We start from the raw sequence: 20,139 nt of genomic DNA, 5'->3' as shown, positions 1-20,139 counted from the left end.
ACTTGTATGCCAGTCCTTGTAATTCTGAGTGCTCAGGGCACGGAGGGCGGTGTGGAGGATCCGCTGTCTCTCTGCCATATGTGTTAATTTATAGCACTGCCATGAGTGAGATCTTCCTCGTTATCCCAGGTATTTCCTCTGGAGGAGGGAAATCAGGCTGTAATATATCATTAAGCAGTAAGCCTAGGGGAGCTCCTATCCTAGTTGGTGCGAATCCTTCTCTTATCCTGTTAGAAGAATTGAATTATACATTTTGAGTGTTCGGGAGATCCAGCTTGGAGTCTGGTTGGAGCTGCGGCTTTCCCTGCTGGCGCAGCAGGGTCCGGGAACGCGTGCGGGTGTTTCGGCGCAGCATTGATCCGCAGCGTGTGCTTTGCTCTGCCCAAATTCGCAGAGCAGGCCCAGGCTAGCGGCATGGAAGCAAAAGTCCTGCCTCCAAACGGAAGCATCTCGTTGCCGCAGCTCCTCCCATCAGCGGTGGTTTTGGGATGATTTCAAGCATGCAGGGTCCAGGCGGGCTGGAAGGAATAAAAGTAAGTAAGCCTTGGGTAAGACGGACATTCATTCACCTGAAATACTTCAATTTTCTGCGCTACAGCAGTATAGTCAGCCACAAAAGTTAAAAATGGCTTTATATTCTCCTTACGGCAAGTTGATTTTTAGTAGGACTGGGCAAAATCCCACGCTAATCTGAGCACACGCCCCCACACCCAAACCTGCCTATTTTTGTGGGATTTTGAGGGTGGATTGAGTCGGATCCACCTCTGTGTTGAAGGGGTTTATTTCTGTAAACGCCTGTTCACGCAGACCATCTGCCGCGAGCGTCCGGGGGGCTTGGGTGGTAGAGAGGATGGGGAGCGCTTCTCCTTCGGCACTGGTGCCTCTGCCTTGGTGTCCCCAGAGCTCGTCTCGCTGCAAGATGCGAGATGACGCAGATTTGTAACATAGCAAGTCAAGGACATAACGTGGGATGGGTTGGGAATAAAATTCTGCAGACCACAGCACATTTCATGGAAATACTGTACTGGCTTGAAAAAAATAATAAAAAAAAAAAAGCAGAGATCTTCATATTTTCTAAAGAATTTTAGATGCAGAGTATTTTAATTTTTTTGTATATATATATATGCATAAAATCAGTGGTTGGCTCCTACAGCTTGCACCTTGCATCAAAGCCACGAGTTAATGTGGCATCAGTGGCTCTTGTGGGGGCTGATGGGCGATGCCTCTGTGGAGCCAGCTGGAAATCTGGGGCCAGACCTTCCTGGCCATGCAGTGCCCACATTCTAGCACTTGCATCCGAGTCAACCGCAGCTCCTGTCAAAGCACGAGGTTTGGTGTTCTCTCTGGGAAGGTCGCGAGCAAAGATGCTGTGCCAGCAGCCACCGTCCCAGTGGAGGGCTGCACCGGGGTATTTTGATACTGAATTTTACACGGCAATTAGCCAGAAGTCAAAAAGAGGTGTTTTCAGAGCCTCGTGGTGCTGCTTCTCCTCCTGGCTCACGTAGAAGCGGTGCTGCTCCCATTGCCTGCTGCTACGGTAATCGCTTAAAACTGGGAGACAAGGGGTGCGGCGGTGGATTCTGGGAGAATTTATTTGCAGTGTAAACATGTTGGTCAGGAGTCATTAATATGACATTCACACAACTCTAATAAAGTACATAACACGGAGATCTGGCACCGCTGCAATACCCGGAGGACATTAAGTATGAGTCTTAAAACCAAGAGTATTGGAAACAAGATATTTTTACGTCTCGTTTGGGAGTAATATAATTGCGTTTTGTGGCTCTAGCAGATGCTTGGGCCAGCTGGTTGGAGAGCATTGTGGGTTTTTTTAGCTTTGGTGCTATACAGCTACAACCCTTATATAGAACTATCTTTAAAAAAAAGAAAAAAGAAAAAAAAAATAATCTCCTGGTTGAAAGACCCGTTTCTGATGTGTGCATTCCCTTCATGATGGCACAGCCTGTAGACACTTCTGTTGCAGTGGCTCTGGATGTTAAACTGCATGTGGGTTTGGGGTCTAATTTGAGGCAATTAAACATTCAAGGCAGTTTCACTGACCTTTCTGCAGAGTTTTTGCTGTTGTAGGTCTCTCTGAGAGGGAGACTCTGGACCTGGCTGGGCGGCGGTTTTTGGAAGAGAACCGTCAAAAAACTACGTACTTCTGAGTCTATCTTTGGCAGGGGGTGGGGGGGAGCTTGTTTCCAGCAACCTGTGGACTTCAGCCCCGGGGGTCCTTGGCCATCGCTAGGTGTCGGGATGTCACTGGTGTGGTGACAGCAGCCATCGTGGTTAGGGACGGTCACTGGTCCCGCATCTCCTGCAGCATGCATCGCCCCGCTCTCTGCCAGGGCTGCTGGCGATGCTCAGCCTGCCTGCGGTGGGGCCGCCCCACAGCCGCTCTGGGTTCGTACCAAGGAGACTGATGGGCGACCATTCCACGTTCATCAGGCATACATACAAGCACCGCCGTGAATTATCTCGCCGGAGCTGATAATTTCCTGCAAACAAATCGGTTCTGATCTGGAAGTAATCGCCCGTATCATTCCTGCAAGTGGGAGCGATGACTTATGTTGATGTCACCCGCTGGCTTTTTATGGCAACAATTAATAATTCAGTAATTCTCTCTGCAGTGATGCTGTTCTGTTTATAAATATTTAATTTAGCTTCCCGTGTCCGCGTTGTCGCTGCCCTCCCCTTTGCCTCCTGACGTAACACCAGGCTCTCGGCGATGCTGCAGTCACCGCAGTTAACCAGCAAGCAAGTTGTCTGTGCTGGAAAATGTTAATGCCTTTCCTTGTTTGCATCTCTTCCTTACGTTAGTTAAGTCTGGCTTTGGTGGCGTGAATACGAACGTTGACCGAGCGTGCCGTTTCAGTCAAAACCTGATTTAAGCTGCAGACCTAACCCGGGGCTGGGCAGCTCCTGGTCTCTGTTATAAAACTTTTTTGTTGTAAAACTTTCCAGTTTCCAACACAGCCATGGAAATAACTCTTTTTTTCTTTCTGCGTTTCTCTTTCAGGAAATTGCAGCTTATTTAATAACGTTTGAAAAGCATGAAGAATGGCTAACAACTTCCCCTAAAACAAGGTAACGTTGCTCATGCTTCAGCCCATTGACTCATTCTCACTGATGACTTGACTTGCTAATCAATGCGTTGGCCACCGAGTGAAAACTCCCAGTCATGCTTGACGGCTTGTGACACCAAACTCTCATTAATTGACTTAATGAGCATTTTATTGAATGAAATCAGATTGATTAAAAATGGAACAGCTGCGATCTTGACAGGTTAAAGTTTTAACCCGATTGTTCAGGATTTAATTGTATGCCTTCAGATGAACGGATTTGAAAGCCTTTGGGCGAGGTTGCAGGCTATTTATCTTGACAGTGTTCCCTACAGCCTCCAGCTTTAAAGAACTCAAAAAGCGCAAAGCCCTCCCCTGTGTGCTCTGCCTGTTTAACATGCAGTCACAGGGATTGTTTGCGTTTCGGTGTTTTTCTTGCTGGGGTTAAGTGTTTGATGGCGAGGAGATCCCAAAAAGCCGCATTAACAGACATGTTTGCAGTTTATTATTCAGTAAATGTCATGTCTTCTTCGCACTACCATAAATGTTTAACTCCTCTGCTCCCCTGGGAACCGAGACGTGAAGTTTCAGCTGTGGCTGTTTTCCTGCCGTTTTGGCCGCTTTCAGGCTCGCAAAGTTTCCGTACTAACGCAAAAAAACAACTCGTGCTTTCTAATGTTGTGGGGATTTTGTTGTGTTTGTTTTTTTTTTTTTTTTTTTTTCCTTGTCTTCTTTTTCCCAATCTTCCTCTTTCCTCTTGAAAAGGGCAGGGTTGTTGGAGGGAGCCTGCTAGGACCAAGGTGGGAGAAAAGCCTTTTGTAGCATCCTGCATCCCATTGCCATCTGCTGCAGAGACCCGCTGCCAGAGGCGTCCTGGGCAGCTGGTGGCTGGGTTTGGCATTGCCTCACTCTGTCCTTAGCAGGGGCAGAAATTATAGCGAGGCGCAAAGAATGGGTATTGCCTCTAATAAACAGTACGGATGAATTCCCCAGGTGTTCCATAGCTCCCAGCTGAGGAGAGAACGGAGGTGGAGGCGGGCAGTGCCGCAGCGGTCGGGGCGCAAGGAGGACCTGCTTTCCATGAAATACAGGGAATAGAGAGCTGTGTTATTTTAGGTTCTGTGGTTGTCCCCCCCCCACTGCCCCCAGTCTCTACTGTATTTTTTGTGACATCTTTAAATAATACATTTGCCTGTCATATTAAAATGTGTCTGGGATACCTGGAAAGGGAGACATTTGAGGCCTGATTGCTTTCTCAAATGGATCACCAAGACACACAGCCGCTGCAGTGGCTGAAGGGTCCTTAGATGGACCTTTCCCATCGACGGCAGCTGAGAGTCTCATCTTGGCGAGTGCATAAATGCTTTATTTCACTCCCCTTCTTGGCTGCAGGACAGCAGGTAATTTGATAATATTGGAGAAGGCTTTTTTCTGACCTGGTAATCCAAGTTTCAGAATTAATGCAAAACGATTTCTTGCTGAACCTTTGCCAGATAAGCCTATTACGCGGTCAGAAAACATTAACTAGTCTGGGTATACATGGCATCATTAAAGATAAGAGATTATACATGTTTTTGTAGCAGCGTCCTGTGATTTTTAAGAGTTGGTTTGCTAAAGGCAATGCACAAAAATAATTTTCTGATTAATATTACAATACCTTCCTCCTGTGTGTTTACACTTGAAAGAAAGAATGTCCCAGGAGAAGAAAAGTTGTGACGGCTGTTCAAGGACCTTCTTAAATTGTTGAGTTAGTTTTCTTTCCCTTTTTTTTTTTTTTAACATAAAAATTAATTGGAAGACTTAAATGCTGAGTTCATACAATCGGGGCTCTCAGTTTTACAGAATTAATGACATCGATCCGGCGCTGAACTGGAACACTCCCCATTCTTTGTGTGCCGGTGTGGGTGCCACTAATTTCATCTCAGAAAATTAATAAAAATGAATTGCACCACTGACACCTATGGAATTTCTTAATAAGATGATGTATAGCGCGATCCGAGGAATCGCGGCGAGGTGGATCGCTGTAGGGGGCACTGGGCGCGCTGGACGGCGGGTGTCAGGAGCTGGCGGCTGATGGTTGATGGTGGTGCCAGGTGGCGTTGCGGGTGGCCGAACCTCCCGGGTTACTGAGCCAATGCAGAAGGGGGCAAAAGAGGGAAGAGTTTGTTTCGAGCCATTTCTGAATGCCTTCATTGCTTTCTCGTAAAGACATTCCCATGGTCCGTGGCACCAGGCAGGGGGTGGCTTTGGTCAGGGGTGGAGGAGGAACCCTCTTACGATGCTGCTGGGGGGGCATTAGGGGACCTGTGAGGAAGCCTTCAAAGTCTTCTGAAATTGCCTTTTGATGAAACTTCTTGTGGAATGACTCCAATTGGTAAAATACGCTAAAATAATATACTGGAATATTATTACAACAGTCTTCTGAGTGCTCCCGTTTATCAACATAAATTAACAAGTACACCTCGCAAGGCATCGACCTTGATGCTTCCTTGAAATGGTGTTTGGTTACTTGAGAATGTTCAGGATAATCCGCATTGGGTATTCCAGTCAGCAGGGTGAACTGGGGAAGCTTTCTGCTAATGCAGCAAGGCTGAAGTATCTGACATTTCCAAGTTTAAATGCAAATCATGATGACCAAAAAAGAAATAAATAAAAATTACTTGACATTTGTGTATCAAGTAGAACTTAATTGTTATTTACATTGGAATTTCAATGACAAAGCTGACTTTTAGCCCAAAAACTGTTCATCTAGTTGAAGATACTTTGCTTACCTGTTTCCAAGTGCCTTCTGTAATTATCGTCTTTATAGAGTATTTTTAAAATACGCTTGAGTGATCTGATGTAGCCTCACCTGTGTTTCACAAGCAAGACTGGGGCAACCAAAAAGACTTGGCCGTGCCCAGAAGCTGCGAGGTTAGTTTTCCAACTGGGAATGCAATGCCATGGGGGGTGAGTGCGCCCCTTCCCGCGTTGCGTTTGCATCTCTGCCGCGCATCCGGCAAAACCAGAGGGTTTTGGACGGGACGGAGACAAGCACCAAGCTCTTGTTTCCTTCCTTGCAAAACCCAAAAGATAAATGTTTCTGGGGAAATGATGCGGGTTGCTGACGCGGGGCTAAGCCATCGCTCGTACCGATAGGCAAGCGGCTGGGGAAGTTCCCAGATGCAGGTTTTTCAGCCCGGGAAGAGCTCAAACGCTGTTTTTAGGCAGTGAGACTTGGCAGTGATTAATATTTCCGCAACTAAAAAGGTTGGGCAGCAGCCTGCTCCTGCAAATCTGTAGCGATTTACATGCGCTGTCAGTATGCATTTGGGGTAATTTAGTTTTACTTCTGCTACCTGCGGGGTTATTTTTAGCACTTTTATTCCCCTCTCCTGGCTTCAGGAAGACAAGTGTGGCTTTTGGTGTCGTGGGGAGGGACAGCAGCCCAGGCAGCGTTTCCCACTGATGAATCCCAACCTAATAAATCACGAACTCATCAGAACCTGGTTCACGACAGCGGTGCCACAACAGAACTGGGCTGAGCCGCATTTGCGTGGCCGGTGGGAGCGGAGAGGGCTCGTCCCCGTGCCAGGGCGATCCCTTTGCTCATCAGCCCGGGGTCCAGGGAGGCTGGACCCGGCGCGAGTCCTAAGAATGTGCCAGGGTAGCAAAGAGCAGAAAAATAGTCACCTGGCTTGCTTTTGTCATAGACATTGTGTCTTGGAAAGGACCGCTCTGCCGTTCATTGCTGATGCTGGTTGCTAGAAGGGGGGTGCAGATTACATTAGACTGGGTAGAAATAACTTTTCCCCATTGAACATGCACTCACAACCATCGTTGTTTTCCTCCGTTGCTTTTTTTAGCAGTTTTTGCTGGCTTCAGAGTTTTGAAATTTCCCGAGAAATTCAATTTGTTACATTAAATGTGGGCTGGTGGCGGGGCTGGAGCGGAGGGTACCAGCCCACAATGTGATTTAGAAGGGAGCATGGCAGGACCTGATGCGATTATTGTTTTAGCAAAACTGCTTGGGGGGATGTAAAAGTGAGCATAACACATCCGCCTCCCCTGGAGAGCATCGCTGTGTGCAGGGGTTCAGCCTTCCCCGGTGCCAGCGCCAGCATCGACCGGCCCCTCTGGCCTAGGGGGGTGCAGGATGGGTGCTGGGGGCTTACCCCGTTCCTTACCTGTCCGCCGGTCCAGTTTAAGGAACGTATTTTATCTTGGATAGCTTTACCAGGGGCTTCTTAAAGATAAGTTAGGATCTTGCAGTATATTAATTTTGTATTAAATAATTAATAGTAAAATTAATTGAATTATTCAATTTTCAGGTAAAAAATAGGGTAATAAATATTCATGACTTACTTTATTAAGGGGATTTCCATTTCCTATGTCATTAAAGTGAGATTAACTAAGGTTGGGTTTAAATGAAGATTGAAAACAATTGTGCTTTGGAATTAATTTACCGCGTTAAGCCATTACCTTGCGAGCCGGCTCCGTGATGCGCTCCGTGCGGGAGCCGTCCGGCTGGGTTGGGGAGATGATGCTGCGGGGGTGTCTTGGTCCTTGTGCCGTGGGCTGGGAGTTGTGCAGAGGCGACCGCCCAGAGCTTGTGGTCAGTGGCAAAAGTTCCATCCATCTCCCCTTCTGCTTGTCGCAAGGAAGAATTCCCTCCAGACCTTGTTTAGGCTTTCAAGGAGCTCCTCGCTTTCTCACATAGCTCGTACTCTCCATGGGATCCGGGACCATCAGCCTCACCCATGCACAGTGCTGAAATTTTGGATTTTCTGCCCGTGCTGCTGGAATCTCTTGTTTACGTGTTTGGGGTCGCGTATGACCTATTTTTCCTTTGTCAAAGGCAATGTGTGTGCTGTCAGCTCTTTCTGGCTTGGGATGCTGCTTGACATAATCCCTGCTAAATGTGGCACATCTCTCTTTACACTTTAAAGATTTCATGACTCTCAACACTTTCTTCTCGCTGCTCTCAGTATTTCCTCCTCTTCTCCCACCCCAAAGAGGATAAACAGTACAGAGATGGTTTTAAGAGGAATTGATTCATATAGATTTTTAGCCAGTATGGTCCAGGGGTGTTGAGATGCCAATAATTAATTCCTTTAATAGCTCACCCCGTTTGTTTTAATGTGACCTAATGGCAGAATTGCTGGGAGCCACCGGGATGCCTGGCCCAGGTCAGTCAACAGTCTTCAAGTATTTCATGGAGACCCTTCCTACGTCTGCTCCAGCCTGGCAGCTGGGGATGGTTTCAAAGAACGTTTCAAAGATGCCGGGTATGGTTTCAAAGATGCCAGGTATGGTTTCAAAGATGCCAGTTCTGCAACTGGTCCATGCGTGTGGACATCTCCTGTCCCCACTGCCCAGCTTTGCCGGGGTGGCGGTGCCAGGGCGCGAAGGCTCCCCCTCCTCTTCACACAGAGTCAGGGCAGAGTCCTGCAGCATCACCCCTTGGAGAGGCAGAGAACCCTAGAAAACATGGAATTGTCAAAAGAAGCAATTATCTGATAATAAAGCAATTAAATTATTCAGAAAACTACCAAGCTTGCGGAAGGCAGACAATAAGCTTTTCCTGTCAATAAATATGGCCAAGGCAAATACTTGGCATTCGTTTTTGGACAAAACTGGCATCCAAAATTTGGGCAGGCTCTGACTTTTTTCTAGACCAAACATTACGGGGGTGGGAGGATGCTCAGTATGAGCAGCTCCCCCCCGTGTTGGCGGTGCGATCTGGGTTTAATGAGCCAGGTAAGAGAGGAGCTGCCTTTGTCGTGGTTAGAGCAGAGGAAAAGTAAAAACGTGCAAGGAGAGATTTTGGGTTGGGGCTGCCGACGGCTGGAACCCGACTTGCCAAACCATCCCAGTATTTCCATGCATTTTGTGCTTCTAGTCGAAGGGTACCGAGAAGGATGGAGGCTTTAATTGCTGATGCGGGACCACTTAGGAGATGCCCTTTTCTGCGTAACGTGCAGAGGCTGCAGAGGGGCTAGGAAAACCGCTATTTGTTCATACTCTTTAAAATAGCAACAAAATTAAGGTCTTTGTTACATTTTAAAGGCTTTGCAACTTAATTTATATTCTGGTATGGTAATGAAGAAGCATCTTTTGTCCAGGAGGTGAGATATGCAAAAATAACCTTTAAGTTGCTCATAATTAACCTTTAATGATATTCTCTCATTTTTTCCAATACATTTTCTGCATCAACAACAACGTACAGAAAGGGTGCCTGAGCCTGCTCGTTGCATCTTAATGGCCTGCAAATACCAGCTGATTAAAAATAAGCTATTTATTTGGATTATTTATTGACAAAGTTTTTTTCCCTCCAGGAAATCTGGCACTGAAGTTAGTGCTGGGCTGGAGCCAGCACCGTGGCTCTCCCACTCTCCCATCCTTGGCCAGCCAAGATCAGGATGCCCAAGGTCTGATGCAACAGGGTGCGTCGTGTCCGGAGGACGGACACTTCGCTTGCCCGATGGGGATGGCGTAATATTTATGGGAAATACAACGTTATTTGAATTGTACATGGGTGCGTTGGCAAGCACGTGCTAGAAATCTGGGATCGGGAGGAGGGATTTTGTGCCCCTTGCATGGGAAGAGCAGCCGGGAGCCACCCATCACGGAGGACCTGCTGTTCAGATTGAAAGAATACAAAGTGAATTGTGTAACAAGCCGCGTTTGTCAGAAGATGGGGAGCTGGCTACAGAGAGAGTGATATTAATTCTTTTCTTCCTTCCTTTTATTATTGGGTGGTTTTTTTTTTGGTGCTGAATAACAGTGTCTGTAGGTAATGAGCAGGCTTTTATCTTGCTGTGGCACGAGGAATAATTTGCCTACGTGGGAGCTGGCGTGCCTGGCAGGTGCACGTGCTGTTCATGTGCACGCTGCCGGGCTTGTAGTGCCCTTTGATTTCTCTCGGGGTTGTGGGCTCCTGCATATTTACAGAAATTACTCCTTTTTTCCCTCCCCAAAGGCTCTTTCCATTGCACCAGGAGTTTCTACTGTTGCTTCTGGCGTATCTAAACAGCCAAAGCTTCCTTCCTCCTGCAGCGAGGTGCTAATGTCAGCCTCCCATTGCGCTTTTCTTTTTCTTCCCTTTCCCTCCGAGCTTTCCAAATGTCCCATTGCAGTCGCTGTGACCCAGTGCGTTGAGGGACGTTTGTCACTGGTGGTGTAAGCAGTGCTGCTGGCTTTAGTTATTCAACTCACAGGAAATGCCTGATGAGCCTGGGACCCAGCGGTGCGTGCGAGGGGGCTGCCCGTGCGAGGGGGCTGCTGTCACTCCAGTTCAAAACTTGCGGCTCTTTCTCTTGTTCGCCTTCCCAGCCCCTTGCTCGCTGCTCCGTGAGCCCCTGTAGGTTCCCTGATAATCAGATTTGGCTTTCTGCAGTTCGCCCTCCCTGTTCCCAAGGGGGGTTTCAAAGCCCCCCAGCCCTCGCTGGGGCTGTGCAATACCAGCGTTATAATCGGGCTGATTTCGGCCGTCCTCACAGCGGCACCGTCGGGGACGGAGTGATGTATTTTTGCATTTCGCTGCTGCGTTTCTGGGCTTCACCCACAGACTGCCCTGCCTGCGGTGTTCCATTCCCACGTGGCTTTATGCATTTTCCTGTAGGTGTAGGGTTGGTTTTCCAGCATCCATACATCCCCGTGCGTGCATTTAGAGGGAAATCTTGTGGGAGATTCCTTGTGCGTAACGGAGCAGCAGGGAGCGCGGCTGGTTACCTGCGCAGAGGCTGCCACGAGAACACGCTGCCGCTTTGCACGGGGATGTACGTGAGCCTGCTGGGTCCAAATGTGGAGGAGTTGGTGGGTGAGCAAGAAATACAAAGGCTGAGAGCACTAATACCAAGATTTTATCTTTTTTTTTTTGTTCTTCCTAGTCCTAAGAAACACAGATTTGCAGGAATCTGGCAAAGATTCTCCTGAAGTTACACTCAGTTGGCATTCTTGCTATGCACGCTGTAACAATACTTTAATATAATTAAATTTTAAATTCCATGTAGAATCTGGTGGGTAGGCAGATGTACCGGTATGTTAAACTTTATGTCACTTAAAAATGGTTTTCAAGTACATCAGAGGGAGACCATCCAGCTGTAAAATTATCTGCTTTATGACGCTGCATCGCAGCTTTGGTCTTTTTGTTTTAATTAAAAATGTACCTTAAATCTCACACCCTCAGATAATTCCACCATGCCTTTTTGTTTCTTATAATTTACTGACAGAATGTAAAACGACACGATTCTTCTGCTGGTTGTAAGTACTGTTTACAGCAGGGGAAAAAAGTTTGTTAATTAGGATAAATGCCGCCTTGTTTTCCTTGGGTGAGTCAGTGCTGGGTTTCCTTCTGTCCCACTGAGCAGCGAGGCTGGGGGGTCTCTCACGGGGCTTGGGGGTCTCTTGCTGGGCTGGGGGGCTCACAGGGCTTAGAGGCTCTCACAGGGCTGGGGGGCTTACAGGTGTGGGGGGCTATTGTAGGGCTGGGGGCTTGCAAGAGCTGGGGGGCTTTTGCAGGGGTGGGAGGCTCTTGCAGGGTTAAGGGGCTCGCAGGTGTGGGGGGCTCTTGCAGGTCTGGGGGGCTCACAGGGGTTAGGGGCTCTTGCAGGCTGGGGAGCTCACAGGTGTGGGGGTCTGCTGGGGGGCTTTTGCAGGGCTTGCAGGGGTGGGAGGCTCTTGCAGCATTTAAGTGCTTGCAGGGCTGGGGGGCTTGCAAGGGGTTGGGGGGCTTGCAAGGGGTTTGGGGGCTCTTGCAGGGCTGGGGGGCTTGCAAGGGGTTTGGGGGCTCTTGCAGGGCTGGGGGGGTTCACAGGGGTTAGGGGCTCTCAGGGCTGGGGAGCTCACAGGTGTGGGGGGCTATTGTAGGGCTGGGGGGCTTGCAAGGGCTGAGGGGCTTTCACAGGGCTGGGAGGCTCTTGCAGGACTGAGGGGCTCTTGCAGGGGTGGGGGGCTTGCAAGGGGTGGGGGGCTCGCAGGGCTGGCCTGCCCTTGCAGCTGCCATGCAGACATCTGGGGCTGCTGGCTGTGCTCGCAGCAGGAACAGCCCCTTCCCCTGGGCCCTGCTGTCCCCCTGTGGGGGCAGAGGAGGGGTCCTGCCGGGGTCCGCGGGAGCTGCTGCGGTGGGCTGGGCGCACGAGGGGTCTGTTTCCCACTCGTGACGCGGCCGCTTTACCTTCCGTCATTTTTGCCCGTTCACAGACAGCGCAGCCTTGTAGAGTGCTGGGCGGGGGGTGGGGGTGGGTGGGCTGGCGAGCCCCCACGCCGTGTCCAGTACAGCCCAGTGAAGGGGCTGTGGGAGCCACCGTGCAGCCCGCGGGCAGGTGGGTGCGCAGGCACCCAGCCCCGGCGCTTTGCTCGCTGCTGCAGGGGGCTGCTCCCGGCGCTGGAATAAACTTTGGGGGCGTTTGCTCCAGCAATAATCAGAACTGCCTGGCCAGTGGCGGCCCTGCTGGAGGTGGGATGGAGATCTGCTAAATCATTAATGGTGCCGTTTCTGGAATTAAAAAAAAGGCCTCGTCCCGAGGCGTCCCACGTGGTGATTCGCCGAGTTTTGCAACGTGATTTATGCTTGGCCGTAGGATTATTGTTTTCTATTGATTCTGAGGGAAATAAAGCGGCAATAAAAGCCCATCATGAGCCTCCTGGTGGAACGTGAGAACTGGAAGCTTTCCTGCCAGAAATCCTGTTGTCTCCTTGGTGGTGACTCCTCAAATGCTGGACCCAACCGGTCTCAAAGCGAGCATCGCCTCGCGTTCCTCCTCTGCCTCTTCCCAGCATCGCCTGGCTTGGTCCAGCGAGGATGAGCCTGGTGCTGCTGTGACCTCCTCGATGTCCCTGCTGGGTGGGTGGGCCCACAGGCACTTGATTGGGGTCCAGCAATGCTGCAGAGGCTTCCCGGGATCTTCCCTGCCAGGTAGCTGCTGGAGGTGATCCTTCCCTGCCCTCTCCTGCCTCACCTCTGTCGTGGTGTGAAGTTAAAACTTTTTCTCCTACAGTTCAGGAATTATTTTTAATTGTGGAAAATCTAAGTTTTGCCTAAAAGTGACTCATCTTACCTGGAAAGCACTGGTCCTTTCTGTCTTCTCCAGTGTGCTGTCATCCCGGGGCGTCTTGTTTGCTTTCTGCTCGGATGCCTGGCACTTTTACAAAATGGACAGGAAAATCTATCGACTCTGGCAAAGCTGTTGTATCTTTTCGCTGTAGAGCCAAGATGAGCTGTGTGCACCATTTGAATGCTTTTCTCCAGCCTAATTTAACAATGCCATGTGCAGCATGGCTGTATTTTTAAAACCATCAAGCAATGATAATTTCTTGAGCACTGGTCAAGGTGTAGTGATAGAAACTGCTTCTCCCAGGAGGGCCAGGTAATGGCTGGGAGCTGGTGCATGCACTGAACAGACCGTGCACGACTGCAGGGGTGGGTTTGTGGCTTCTGGTGATCAAAAGGAGAGGATTTGTGGGTGTGATGAATTGCATTTTTCTCTGCTGATGGAGCCAGGGACCACTGGCCCGTCGCACCTGAGCCTCTGAGTACTGCAGGCTGTTAACTTTCATCTCCACAGATGAACCCCCAACATCGAGGCATGCCCACTGCAGGATTTCAAACAGCAGGGAAGTGTTTAGGTGAGATGGGGCAGTGGATTCCCATGGGATCTGCTGTCACCATCTGGCTCCTCTCCCAGCGGGTGGGCAGCAGCATCCCTTCCTCTGCTTCATCAGAGCACGTGTGAGTCCTGCTGCTGCCCGTGAGAGTGGATTGTGCCCATAGTGTTATTTCCGTATTTATTTTATAAATGTCGATGATGAACTAAGCTAAGATAAATAAGGCTGTTCCCTTGCACTGTTTAATTTACAAAATTTTAATGAGACTAATAACATGAGTACTTATCCTGTCTTTCGGCTGCCTGGAAGATGGTTAGCAGGTCTGACAGCTCGGCTCAGCTTGTCTTCCAACAACGTTTACAAACAGAGGATTTTACAAATGTGGTATTGAGCCATTTGCTTTTGTCTATGCTTCATCTCACATCAGCAGAGAAGTTGAGGGAGTGATGCAGACGATGGAAGAACACTATCTTTACAAGTGAAATTGTATCATTTTAAGCACTATCATAACGCGCCAGCGATGGGCGACTGCATTGCAGCAATGGGGATGGGTGGGGGGGGGGGGGGGTAAAGCCTTCCATGTGGCACCTTATCCACAGCCTTCTCTTCTCCATCTTCATGGAGATGTGTGTCCTGGAATTGGGAGCCATGGTTTCCCCTGGAGAAACTGGTGCTCACCCTGCCTGCGAAGCCGCAGCAGGTCACCGGTGTTTTCCGCTCCCATCTGGGATGCTCGTGGGTCTGAGGACCCGAGTGGTGCATGGAGCATCCCTGCGCCATTGCTGCGGTGCCCTCTGGAAGGTGATCGTTCGTTTCTCATCAGTTGAGCCTCTTGCGCAGCAAATGGGTCATGCAGGGGAGATCTTCTTGCTGGATAAGCAATTAGCTAAAACAAACTACTCAGAGGACAAATTATGCAGGACTCTTGCTCTGTAACAAATGAATTAATTGACTTTGGTATTTGTGGGATGTTCCCTCTGTTTTACTTAACTGTCTCTGGCTAAAAGGCTCCTGCATTTCCTTCTGCCTTTTGCTGCTGCAGTGAGCAAAGGGGGTTACGAGGAAGTGAAGTGATAATTAATAGAACCATTGTATGTTTTCTTAAGAGAGACAAAACTTGTTTGGGCAGCGTGTCCAGGGGCATCTGTTTGATTTGTGTCTGGGGTGTTGTCAGCTCTCTGCAGCCCCGCAAAGCTCATCCAAAGCAGCCTTGGCTGAAAAAAAGTGTGGCAGCAAGGCACGAGGTGGGCTCGTGATCCACACGCTTCTGCAAAGGCTTTGGAAACGCTGGTGCTTCAGCACACCGGCCGAGCTGCCCCCGGCTCCGTGGTGTGGTCAGGAGTCAAAGCCAGCTGCTCCCGGCACGCCGACATCCCCACGGTACTGCAAGGGCATGTTAACCCCGAATATGTTTTAAAGGTTTTGTCTGGATCTTTGGGAATGGTGGGGATGCTACGAGCAGCGCGTTACCTGAGGTTCTAGCGCGGAGCTGCACCACGTGCCGCTGGAGCGGGGATTGCGGTTCTCTGGGCACTGGTGTGTGCTGGTGACTAACAAAACACTCTGGCCAGGTGGCTGGGTTTATTTACAGTAAGTAAATTAAAGCCCTGGTACAAATCTTTGCTGTGTAATGGGATTTGCAGGCAGCTGAGGAAGGTTGAAGCTGCTGGACCAGTTAGCAAGAAAATATTTGGTGCGTAAGGGGGAGTTTGGGTCACTGAACAACGCGTTGTCCCAGCCACCAACGTGAAGGTGAATCGTGGCCAAGAGTCAGGTTTTTTTCACTGTCCTGCTTCTCATTTCTGCTTTGCAACATTCAGAGGGGAGCTCGTAAAGCCAACAGCGCGGGCATTGTGGCGGAGGAGAGGGGATTGGCTGGGTGGCGAGCTGCTGACTTCTTAGGCATAACTTACCTGGCTGCTGACTTCTTGCTCTCCAGTTCGCTGGTGCAGTTGTTTCCATACCATACTGGGTGCTGCGGGCTGGATGGCTTTGATTGAGCGCTCAGCGAGCGCGGGGCAGATGTGGCAGCTCCTGAGCAGCCCCACCGAGACGTTGCTTCTCCTCAGGAACCTGCCAAGACCTTCACTCTGGCATTTGGGTTGGTGTCTTCCCATTGTAATCCGCTCAGTGTTTGGAAACACAGAGGCGCCGTGTTCGGAACAGAAGCTGCCATCTTAAATGTTCCAGATTCGGTTGTTGTAGGAGCTTCTTGGGGGGGAGATTTGGAAAGATCCTCAGGAGGGCAGCGCCCGGCATGGCATCCTCAGACATCAAGGGCACACAGTCTCAGGAGGGGCCCATGGTTGGTGGCCTTGGGGTTCTTGTTTGGGCTTTTTTTGTGGTTGCAGGTTTTGTTGTTGGTTTGGGTTCTTTCGCGCCCCCCCCCCCCCAGGAAACAGTATATTTCTTATTCTTGCTTGTCCTGAGCTCTCCAGAGGCTGCCTCACCCCTGCTGAGCCCTCGGTGTTAGCGGCGGTGCCGCGGTGGGAACAGCCATGTGCAGCCCGTTCCTCTGGCTGGGGCTTTCATTCCTCTTGCATCCCGACCTTTCCACCTCATCGCCCCGACCTTGCTGCTATTTCTGGGAAGGGACGTGCAGACAAACAAGAAATACGGACGCTGGGCTCCAGCTGCGGCCGCCCGGCGATGGAGCAGCAGGGGCACGCGGCTCCCTGCGCAGCGGTGTTTGTAATCCCAGGCAGCATTAGGGGATCTAACCAGCTCTGAATTGTTTGGCAAATGCTTTTTGATGAATTGTGCCCTTGATAACGGTGCCAGTGAATGGTCGTTCATTGCTTTCTGCTCTGCTTTAAATTTAGGATTCAAAAGATCTGGAGGATTTTATAACTGTGGCTCCACTTGCTTTCCAGGCCACCTCCTCTCCCTCCAGTTTTACTCCCAGGCTTTTCTAAATGCTGCTCTGTTCCTTTTCTTCTTCTTTCCAATCCTCCCTCTTCTTGACTCCTGCAATTAAAAAAAAGTCAGTGCATAAGCCTGCAGTGCCATTGCGCAGATCCCGGGTCTGAAGGGACAGTTCTGTCTAATACGCCTGCCTTTATTCCGTCCACCTGCCTCTGCCAAAATCCCCACTATGGGATGAGATTTCCTAAGCGGAGCGGCTGTGGCTCGCCCCTGCGGGCTGGCGCGGGCGCAGTCGGGCTGCGGTTGCGGGATGGGAGCGATGGATGGGAGCGGGAGGGGGTCGGGAGCGATGGCAAACAGGGGAGTCAGCTCCAGGGGCGCTGAGGGTCTCGCCGCAGGCTGGGGCTGCCCGGGCTGGAGGACTCACTCCTCGCCAGCTAAGCCAGTAACTATTTTAAGCACTGGAAGAATCGTTGGAACTGGGGGGGAAATTTTTCCCAGTGTAGATGTTCTTGCCTGTCTCGTGTAACTGGAAGAAACAGTGGTGTGAGCTCTGCCCGGCCCTGCGAGTCGGGGAAGCCTCTCAGAGCAAGGAATGTCACAGGGCAGTTGTTTGGGTGGCCGTTGGACCTGGCAGGAGAACTGTGGATGTCCCTCACAGCGCGGAGGGTCCCGATCCCTCTGCAGCCCGCGGTGGGAGTGGGTGCGAGAGCTTCGGCCGCTTGTCCCGGGAGATGCAGGCAACGGACCTGGAGATGTTCACAGCACGGAGCAGGGTTTTGTTGGCCGGGCTTTCCTACCCTCACCCTTACTGAACAATCCTTTAATTACTTTATTTTTTTTGCTGTTGCTGGTGGGCTGAGATGCTCCAGAGGTTGGCGGGTGCCAGACCGGTGCCGTGGCTGGGTCCCAGCGAGCCTTTGGGCTGCCCTTCCCCTCTCTGAGGTGGTTTGGTTTTCTTTTTTTAATATTTCTTCTTAAACCCTCGCGTTTGCCTCTTGCAAGAAGATTTTTGCAAAGAGAAGCACTCTGGAAGAGATCAAGGCCTGACCGCTTCTTTTTGGGGCTTTTGTGTTGTTGCTGCTGTTCCCATGGGAGCTCCCCTGGGTTAGAGAAGTGGCCGCTGCTTTTGTTGTGCTGCTCCTGGTGCTGCTGCCCTGGCACGTTTCTGCTGAACAGGCTCATGACATTCAGACTAACAAGCAAACGATGCATTTTAGATTTTTTTTTTAATCTATTTTTAATGATGAATCCTGCTTCCTACTGTTTACGAGCCACTAATGACGGTAGAGTCTTTTGACAACTTCAAAAGATGTCTCATCTGAAGTAAAATAAAAAAAACCCACCACCACAACCCCCCAAAACCCCACAAAAACTCCACCAAAAAAACCCAAAAACCCAAACTGAACAAACCCCCTCACTTGCTCTCAGGACTTTCTGAACTATCACCAAGTTTACTTGAAGCAGTTCAGTCTCTCCACCTGCTGAAATTAGTAATTTCAGTAAAACTGTGACGTACACAGTTTTATTGCTGCTTTAATTATTGCTATTATTACCTATCAAGTCAGCTCTTCACTAAGCTGTGCTTCATCAGAGTTAAATTCGCCTCCTATTTCATTTCTCTTGCCTGACTCCACGCGGATTATAGTTTCTCGCACCGTGGAGCATTTTTGTTCTGAACCAAACCTCTCCTCGTGCAGCAGATTGCGCTCTGATAATACGGGAATTATTTCTCCGCCCCTGTAAAAGCCCCGCTTCATTAGCTCGGTGACGGGCTGCTAATTTGCAAAGTCACTTTCACAAGTTTTAATACTCTCTGGCTGAGAGTCCTGGTAATAAATGTATCAGGTCTTAATAGTGTTAGGATGCTGTTGGAAGAGAGGGGGAAAATTAGGGTGGGGTAATTAGCTCCAAGCTGTGGATGGGTGAGCGCGGGGGGGGGGGGAAAGGGGGGGAGGGCAGCGGGGGGGGGGGGGAGGGGGGGGGGAGGGCAGCGAGGGGGGGAGCCCGTACCGTGCCTGATCGGGTACCGTGCCGTGTCTGGATGTTGCTGCCTGTGAGCCTCGGACGCGGCGTTGGGATGCGGGTGGCACGCCACGAGGATGTTTCTGCGGCTGGCTGGCACGTGTGTATCTGCCTAAATTAAAAGGGATGGAGGATCCTTTCCTGCTGCTGCTGTCTCCATGAAGCGCGAGATGCTCCGGCAGTGTTTTCACAAGGGCCGCTGGCAGAAGCCCTCCCTCATCTCCTCTGGGAGGTTAAACCCCACCTGTGGCTGTTGGGATGGCTGAGTGATGAGCATCTTCAACTTTTTGGCCACTGCTGTGCTTGGAATGCAAATACCTGGCCCTCAAATGGAAATATTTTATATTCCTGAAGGTGTGGGAGAGGTTCCCCCTGCTGCACAGGCAGCAGCATCAGAAGAGGTGGAGAATGCCTGGGGTGCTTCCGCAGCACAGCCCCAGGACCCCTGCGCTCAGTACCCAAGATTTCTGCCTTCTGCACTGGGAAGATGTGTTGGGTTCTTTGCTGCCTGTATGGAACCCCCTGGCTTTGACCCGTGGTTCAGCCTGGGACAGCATCCCAAGGGAGCGAGTGGGGGGATTGCGGTGACAATTGTGTCCATAACCTTGGGGTTTCTGCAGGTGTTTAATACGGCTCAGCTGGGCAACGAAAACCCAGCCCGAACAGCGGAGCAGCAGGCTGCGGTGTCGGTGTGGAAAGGGGTCCTGCCCTTCTCAGGGGTGTTCGCGCGCTCTCAGTAATGCAGGCAGAATAAGTATATTTTTATATAATATATAAAATAAGGGGGGGTGGGATTTTTCCTTCGGCTTGCATAGTTTATATAGAAGCTAACTGAGTTTCTCGCTGTTATTAATCATAGTTTGGTCAGGGTTTAAAAAGTGAAAGTCTTGCACAGCACTAGCACAATTACAGCTCGTAATTCAGTTACAATAATTAGATCGAGCCTCTAAGCTTGGCACTAAGAAAGCAGATTTTAAATGCGCTTAGGATGTGATGCTCGCGTCAGATAACAATTTGTGGGAGGCAGGTGAGAGGAAAACTGTGGCGTCCGCGGTTGGATTGACGCAGCCCGGGGGAGCCCTGGGAGAGGCTGGCTTTCCTGGCACAGGCGATCCCATGGGAATCGGGAGGCATCCAGTGGGGAAGGCTTCCCGTCCCGGTGGGGTCCTGCAGAGCAGAGAGGGGCTTCAGGTGGCTGGTTTGGAGCTGAGCTGGGTCTCGGGTGTGTGCTCAGCCTGTGTTCTCGTGTTCTCCTTTGGCTGCAAACCTGAAATACCATCACAGGAACATGGCCCTCTGATTCCCTAAAATAAATCTTGTTTCTGCTATGAGCCCAGTGGTTGTAAGTGAACTTAGGGAAGTGCAAAACCTCTGAATCGCTCTTTAAGTGGGGAAGGATGGCAAATCCCCCTAAACCCCAATTTTCCTCCGACTGCTGCAAACCCAGAGCGTTTAGGGCACAACAGAAGCGAACGCGTGTCTTGAGCCGCAGTGCTCTTCACTTCCCTCGGGATGGGTGGCTGCTCTCCCTGGATGGGCTCCTGCCCGCTCGCTGAAGCTGGCGAGCATCATCCCGGCCACTCTCCCGGCATCCCAT

General features: G+C 50.4%; 1 protein-coding gene across 13 annotated transcripts in view; it reads left to right on the top strand.

The window, feature by feature from the left end:
• CAMTA1 (calmodulin binding transcription activator 1) overlaps window positions 1-20,139 on the top strand; it is a 325,176-nt gene that overhangs the window by 79,809 nt on the left and 225,228 nt on the right. For all 13 annotated transcript variants that reach the window (XM_056331855.1, XM_056331845.1, XM_056331846.1 and 10 more), the window contains one exon: window positions 3,023-3,090. In XM_056331855.1, the coding sequence (XP_056187830.1) occupies window positions 3,023-3,090 (68 nt within the window). The remainder of the gene's footprint in view (window positions 1-3,022; window positions 3,091-20,139) is intronic.

This window comes from Falco biarmicus, chromosome 3 (assembly GCF_023638135.1).
Source record: "Falco biarmicus isolate bFalBia1 chromosome 3, bFalBia1.pri, whole genome shotgun sequence".
NCBI lineage: Eukaryota > Metazoa > Chordata > Aves > Falconiformes > Falconidae > Falco > Falco biarmicus.
This window is presented reverse-complemented; position numbering and strand designations above follow the sequence as displayed.